This window comes from Gekko japonicus, unplaced genomic scaffold, assembly GCF_001447785.1.
Source record: "Gekko japonicus isolate JY-2015 unplaced genomic scaffold, Gekko_japonicus_V1.1 scaffold3315, whole genome shotgun sequence".
NCBI classification, from domain to species: domain Eukaryota; kingdom Metazoa; phylum Chordata; class Lepidosauria; order Squamata; family Gekkonidae; genus Gekko; species Gekko japonicus.
In genome coordinates this window covers 54,969-61,933 of record NW_015173238.1, presented here as the reverse complement: position 1 = coordinate 61,933, position 6,965 = coordinate 54,969, and the positions used below count along the sequence as shown (strand labels likewise).

General features: G+C 49.9%; 1 protein-coding gene across 1 annotated transcript in view; it reads right to left on the bottom strand.

The window, feature by feature from the left end:
* PLAC9 (placenta specific 9) overlaps nt 1-6,965 on the bottom strand; it is a 25,493-nt gene that overhangs the window by 8,364 nt on the left and 10,164 nt on the right. The window contains exon 2 of the mRNA XM_015422765.1: nt 604-707. Within this exon, the coding sequence (XP_015278251.1) occupies nt 604-707 (104 nt within the window). The remainder of the gene's footprint in view (nt 1-603; nt 708-6,965) is intronic.

Below are 6,965 nucleotides of genomic sequence, written 5' to 3'. Positions count from 1 at the left end.
CCCCCAATAGCTAGCAATCCAAAACAGTCCAGTGGAGCCTGAGCGGTGGGTGTTGCCTTCTGACACACTTCCAGTGATGTCAGGGGGTGTGGCATATGCAAATAAGTTATGCTAATGAGCTCCTGCGCCTCTTTTTCTACGAAATGACCCCTGATGATCATAACTTAAAGGGCAACATGAATTCTTTGTGTGTTTGTTGTAGGATTGGAACCTAAGCTCTCAATGACCCCAACCAAAGGAGGAAGGCATGAAAAGCTGTGCTGCAGCATCAAGGGATATTTAAAGTCAAGCAGGGGGTGTGGCATATGCAAAAAAGTTATGCTAATAAGTTATGCTAATGAGCTCCTGCACCTCTTTTTCTACTGAAGGACCCCTGACTGCAACCTGAATGTGAACTGGATCTATTTGAATCAATGTCAGTTTACCTTTTTTGCAGTATACCTCTTGGGGGATTCATTTACTGCACTCAGTATCACCCTTCTCTATTAACCAATTATCCCGATACTGATAACACAAGCCAGATCCCCTGTCACAGCAGATAAGGAGTGCCCAGAGAAGCCGTGGTCTGCACGGAGTCTTGCCGGTAGGTACGGGATCCCTTACCTCTTGGATGTTCTCTAAACGCCTGTGAATTGTGTTGTGGTTGTCGCACCAGTCGTTCCGTTCTGGGTGGCCTTGGGGGTCGATGCGTACCGGATCGGCGGCAACTGCAGGGACACATTTACAGGCGGCTGTTTAGGAATACCCCCTGCGGTACGTGCATGTTTCCCCCCACCCCCCCATCCGCCAAGCAGCAGGGCTGTAGGCTTCCGATCGAGAGAAAAGGGCAAGAGGAATACGCTAGCTCTGGGTTGGGAAACTCCTAGAGATTTGGGGGTGGAGTCTGGAGAGGGTGGGGGTTGGGGAGGGGAGGGACTTTTAAGGAGGAGTTTAAGGTCATCGAGCCCACCCTCCAAAGCAGCCATTTTCTCCGGGGGGGGCTTGAACTCTGGAGGTCATCTGGAGGTCAGCAGTAATTCTGGGAAGTCCCCAGGCCCCGCCTGGAGGTTGTCAACCCTACTGAGACTCCCCTCCTCTGGTCCCATGGCCCCGATGGGCACTCCCAGGCAACACTCCCTCTAAGCCATGGAGTCTCGTGAGCAAAAATTATACTTTGTGAGTGACTGGAAATCAAGTGGTGAGCGAGCGATTTGGCTGTCGCATCAATGTTTGCTCTGGAGCCCCATCTTTCTCTGAGCTGAGACAAAAATGCGTGAGCCGGAGGCTAAAAAACTGTGAGCTAGCTCACACTAACTCGGCTTAGAGGGAACACTGCTCCCAGGCCAGCTTTTTTTGGCTTATTCACTTCATTTCTACACCGCCATTCCCCCCAATGGGCACCCAAAGCAGCCTATGTTGTTCTCCTCAGCTCCGTATTATCTGCACAATAATCTTGCGAGGTAGGCTCCTAAAACATAATGCTTATCCACTTGCCCCTGAAGTATCCCAGAACTGAGCAGGACTAGGATTTCCTTAGCCGCAGCAGTGGCACACCAGGGGTGGCAGTCGTTGCCCCGTGCCTTTCTACTGTGTAGGGTTGCCAGTCTCCAGACGGGGCCTGGAGATTTCCTGGAATTTACAACTTATCCCCAGACTACAGAGGTCAGTTGCCCTGGAGAAAATTACCGCTTTGGAGGGTGGACTGTGTAGCATCCTTCACTGAGGTCCCTCCCCTCCCCCTAAACTCCCCCTCCCCAGGCTCCATCCCCGAAAGTCCAGGAATTCCCCAACCCAGTGCAGTTGGCCGTCCCTATTTTTGCCCTTTGTGTTCGTTTCCCACTTGTTCCTTCCCGCAATTTGCCCAAGAGCCACTAGAGGGCACCTGTTCCAACGGCTAAACAACTAAAATAACTAAAAACTACACAAGTTTGCCAAGTCTGTCCTTTTCTTCAGCCTTTTCAGAATCATCTGGCAAACAACTGGGAGGAGCAGCAAAAGGCAATAATAATGGTGGCAGCGGCGGCGGCGGAAATGTGCGGAAAACAATATAGACTTGGCCATCACTGTGGATTTAACTCCAAGATCCTTCGCAAATTTTAACATGTCAAAAACACAGAACTAGTCCTCAGTGAGGATTATGCTCCTTGACAGCCATTCCACGCTGTCCAGCCTATGGACACAATGGGAACTGCATCTTACCAGGGCCGACTTATCCATTAGGCACAGTAGAACAAGAGACAAGAGATTGGATTCATGCCCCTTGCCCTTCACTCGGAGTCTCAGAGCACCTTACAATCTCCTTTCCCTTCCCCTCCCCACAACAGACACCCTATGAGGTAGGCGGGGCTGAGAGAGCTCTTCTGAGGACTGCCCTTGAGAGAACAGCTCTGAGAGAACAAGTGACTGACCCAAAGTCACACCAGCAGCTGCTTAACTACTACACCAAACTGGCACAGACCCTAGGGCCCACGATACTTTTAGGGGCCCACAAAAATGTTTTTATTTCGTTTAAAATCAGAAGAAAAAAATGAACTTTTAGGATCGAAGGAAACATTTTAATAGAGAAGTGCCCTATTAAAAGAGGGCTGCTAGTTAGTACGGAACATACTAGTCCTTCTGCCATTGGCTGAGCTTCTCTGATGTCACCATGTTCAGTGAACAGTTTAATGGTTGACGGGAAGGACAGACAGACAGCCCGGGAGGTCGTAGTGACAGAGGCGGGTGGAAATGCTTCAAGGGGAAGATTGCCATCTTGGCTAGAAGAAGTATGGCGAAATATAGGGGTGGTGGTGGATTTTGTACACTGATTTAATACTTGAACAGGTTCCTTGTTCGTATTCTGCTACACATTTCGCTCCATAAGAAAGCCAGTGTGGTCCAGTGGATAGAGAGGAAGACTAGGACCCTGGCTGACTTGGGTTCGAATCCCCAGTTCTACCACGGAAGCTCGCTGGGTGACCTTGGCCCCGTTACAAACTCTCAGCCTGGCCTCCCTCACAGGGTTGTTGTGAGAAGATGGAGGAGGGTGGAAGGATGTTCTAAACCACTTTGAGTCCCAAGTGTGGGGAGAGAAAAAAGGTAAAGGTAAAGGTTCCTTTGCTCGAAAGCCAGTCGAATCCGACTCTAGGGTTGCGGTGCTCATCTCCATTTCAAAGCCGAAGAGCCAGCACTGTCCGAAGACATTTCCGTGGTCATGTGGCCGGCATGACTAAACACCAAGGCACACGGAATGCTGTTACCTTCCCACCGAAGGGGTACCTATTTATCTACTTGCTGTTTCTTGCTTTCAAACTGCTAGGTTGGCAGGAGCTGGAACTAGAGATGGGAGCTCACTCCGTCATGCGGCACACTCGGGTCTCGAACTGCTGAACTACCGACCTTCCACAGCCTGCAGTTCAGCGTCTTAACCACTTGAGCCACCGCAGCTCCTAGAAAAGTGGGATATAAATGCAAGTAAGCAGTCTTGTCGAGAGAGGAGAGGATGCTGGACATTTTGGAATCATAGAATCCTAGGATGTTAGAGTTTGAAGGGCCCTTGCAGGTCATCTAGTCCAACCCCCTGCACTCTGCAGGAGCAGAGCCGAAAGACAGCCCTACAACATACCCTGAGGCAGGGCATTCAGATCATGTCTCCTCCCGGGCTCATGTTAAAATCTACTCTGCTGTCTCATCTTACTGGAAAAGGAGGGCCAGGCTGAAACCATTTAAACCAGAGCTACTGGCTTTAAACGGGCTTCAGAACAGGTGTGCCAGTTGAAGAGGGGGGGGAGTGGGGCCCAATCCTGCCCTGAGCCACTCTTATACCTTGACTAGCAGACTCCGGTGCGGAGAACAGCCGGTGAAGGAGAACATCCAGAGGGTCTGCGCATCCCAGCTGTGTTTAAAGGCGCACAGCTGCAGGAGCTGGTGTGACAATTGCCAACCCTCCTTTATAGATATAATAATTCAGTGGGATTCATTTTATAAAGTGGAAGGGAAGCTGGAGTTTAGGGCAGGGTTCCCAAACTCCCCAGTGGTGGCTGGATCTTCCGGAATCCAGTGTCCCCTCTAAGCTGAGTTCGTATGAGCTAGCTCACAGTTCTTTAGCCTCCGGCTCACACATTTTTGTCTCCGCTCGGGAAGGAGGGCTCCAGAGCAAACTCGCTGATGCAGGAGCCCAATCGCTCGCTCACAACCTTAATGCCAGGAGCTCACCAGGTAGAATCTTTGCTCACAAGACTCCACAGCTCAGAGGGAGCCTTTCTCCAGGCGACAGAGATCAGTTCCCCTGGAGAAAATGGCCGCCTCGGAAGGTGGGCTCTATGGCATAAGACCCCGTGGAAGTCCCTCCCCTCCCCTCCCCAAGCCCCGCCTTCCTCAGGCTCCGCCTCCAAAACCTCCAGGCATTTCCATAGCCGGAGTTGGCAACCCTAGCTCAGCCGATTAGTTTCCTGCTCCCTGTGAACCTCCCGGCTGCTGGAATCAACGTAGATTTTGCAGCCTCGACTGGTTCTGTTCAATTTGTTAATTCTCCTGCCTCCAGGAGGGAAGGTCTGCTCATAAAACAGATATTTTTAACAACCTCGGGCCATTCTCACGCTCTTGACCTAACCTGCCTTCTAGACGAGGATAAAAAGGAAGAGAGGGAGATGAGCTAAACCACTTTGCCATCCCCACAGGGGACCAAAGGATTAAATTAAGATTATTATTTTTGTTGTTGTTAAGAAAGCAGGAAAAAAGAGTGATGCCTCAACCAGCAAGCTATGAAGTGTGTAACAGAGCCCTCATCTGCTCCTGGGATTACCAACTCCAAATTTGGACACTCCTGGTGGTTTGGGGGTGGAGCCTGGGGTGGGCGGGGTTTGGGAAGGAACTTCAGTGGGGTATAAGGCCATAGATTCTACCCTCCAAAGCTGACGTTCAAGGGGACTGAACTCTGCAATCTGGAGATCAGTTATAATTCCGTGAGGTCTCCAGGCCTCACCCAGAGGTTGAAAAAAACCAAGAGGGGGTCACAGGTATCCAGGAGGAAAATACACTGTGACATGAGTGACTAGAACATTTATAATAATAATAATCTTTCAATTTATTAATCGCTCGATCCTGCAGAGCTGCTGGCTCTGAGCGATTTACAGTTACTCAAATACACACGGGACTAACAATGATTCAAAGGGGTAAGGGAGGACAACATATAAATCTTTAAATCACACACGTTCCCTGCCGGCGGGGAGTTTGTTCAGCAGTAAGGTCAGACATGTTCCAACGGCATTTTTCCCTCGGCGTGGCTTGATGTCGTCAGCTTTTCTCCAGGACTGCTTCAGTTGCAGCGCAGCACTGCCACCACCTGGCAGGATGGCCCATTACAGACTTTCTTGATGCCGAAGAGTTCTTTCTAGGCTTTCGATCTTTTATGCACTGGACCTTCCGTTCGCCGGCTACCCTCTCTAAGGAGTGGTACCCATTTTATCTACTCGCCGAAGCATTCGAACCGCTGGGTGGACGGCAAGCTGGGGACAAGGCTGGTAGCTCACACCAGCACGGGGCTAGAACTGACAGTCGTTCTGTTCAGCTCAGATGTTTTAACCAGAGGATAAATGAATCAAACTTTACAAATTACAAGGAAAAGTCCATCATACTCTCAATAAAACTTTACAAAATCACAAGGAAAGACTGGTGCTACTACTAAAAAAAATGTTTACATCATTTTTATGGAGAGCATTTCAGCCAGCATAATATAGGAGGCTTGTGCACCTAGGCCCTGGCCACATGTGCCGGAAAATGCGGGAGGGGGGGATGTGTGGCTATTTGTGCCATCGCATTCTGATCCGCCATTATGCGATCAGATGCGATGATGGCGCACCGGGGTTTTGTCCTTCGGCACACGCTGCAAAGAGGACAGCCGGAGGGAATAGGCATGCGCCGGCATGATCACACTTAACGAGTCCGTCTGCAGCCCATGGCAAACAATTTGCTAGTAGATCTTTGCAGGTACTTTTTAACTGTGCATCTTCGGCGGCACACCACAGGTTGGCCACGGGTGCGCTACACTTCCCAGATGTTGTGGCGTGATCGCGCCCCAAAAATCCGTCCAGCATTCGTGCCTTTCGCGTGGCAAATTCTCCGAGTGACCGGGGCCCTAGTTAAAGAGACAAGACTGGCTTGCTCCTAATACTAACACTCAAAATGGAACCAGAAGTAAGTTCTATAAAAATTTTAAAATTAAATAATTAAGCTAAGAATTTATAAACTAATTGTATAAAATAATAAGACGATTCCATTCAGCTCCATGTTTATTTTCATTTAAAATACCATGGGGTTTTTTCTAGGATAAAGTTCAGAAAATAAAGAAGTTAAACATTGGTTTGCTCCTAACAGACTTTGAACTGTATCAAGAGGCTGATACCTTTCCATACAATAGAATTACTCCTGAGGAAGGTTGGGATGAAATGAGTTTATATCCGGGTGCTCATTGTGTATGATGGACTTGCCTTGTAATTGAGTATGATGGACTTTCCTTGTAATTTTGTAAAGTTTTATTGAAAGTATGATGGACTTTTCCTTGTAATTTGTAAAGTTTGATTCATTATACAACATAATCTTTACTAAGGCCCCTGCCACACGGCAGGGAAAAAAGCACCCAAAGCGCGGCTTTTAAAGGCCGCACTGAATTAGAGACGCCGCGGCGGGATTCCACAGATCCCCTGAGCCGCGGCGCCGTTGCTCCCCGGCACGATCAGATGCCGGGGAGAAAGCGACGGTGGGAAGGGGAGGCTGGCGAACTGCGCGTGCTCACACATGCGCAGTTCGGCCAGGAGCCGGGGATGCGCCGGCGCAAGGACGCGCCGGTGATCCCACGGCCAGGCTTGCGGCGCTCTTCTCTGATGAACCATCTAGGTAGGTGGTTCTTTTTTGGTGCGGAGTTTTGGGCGGGAGGGACAGATTGGGGACGGACAGGCAACGATTCCCAGATGTTGCCGTGGGATCGCGCCCGTTTGCTCCGCCCCCGA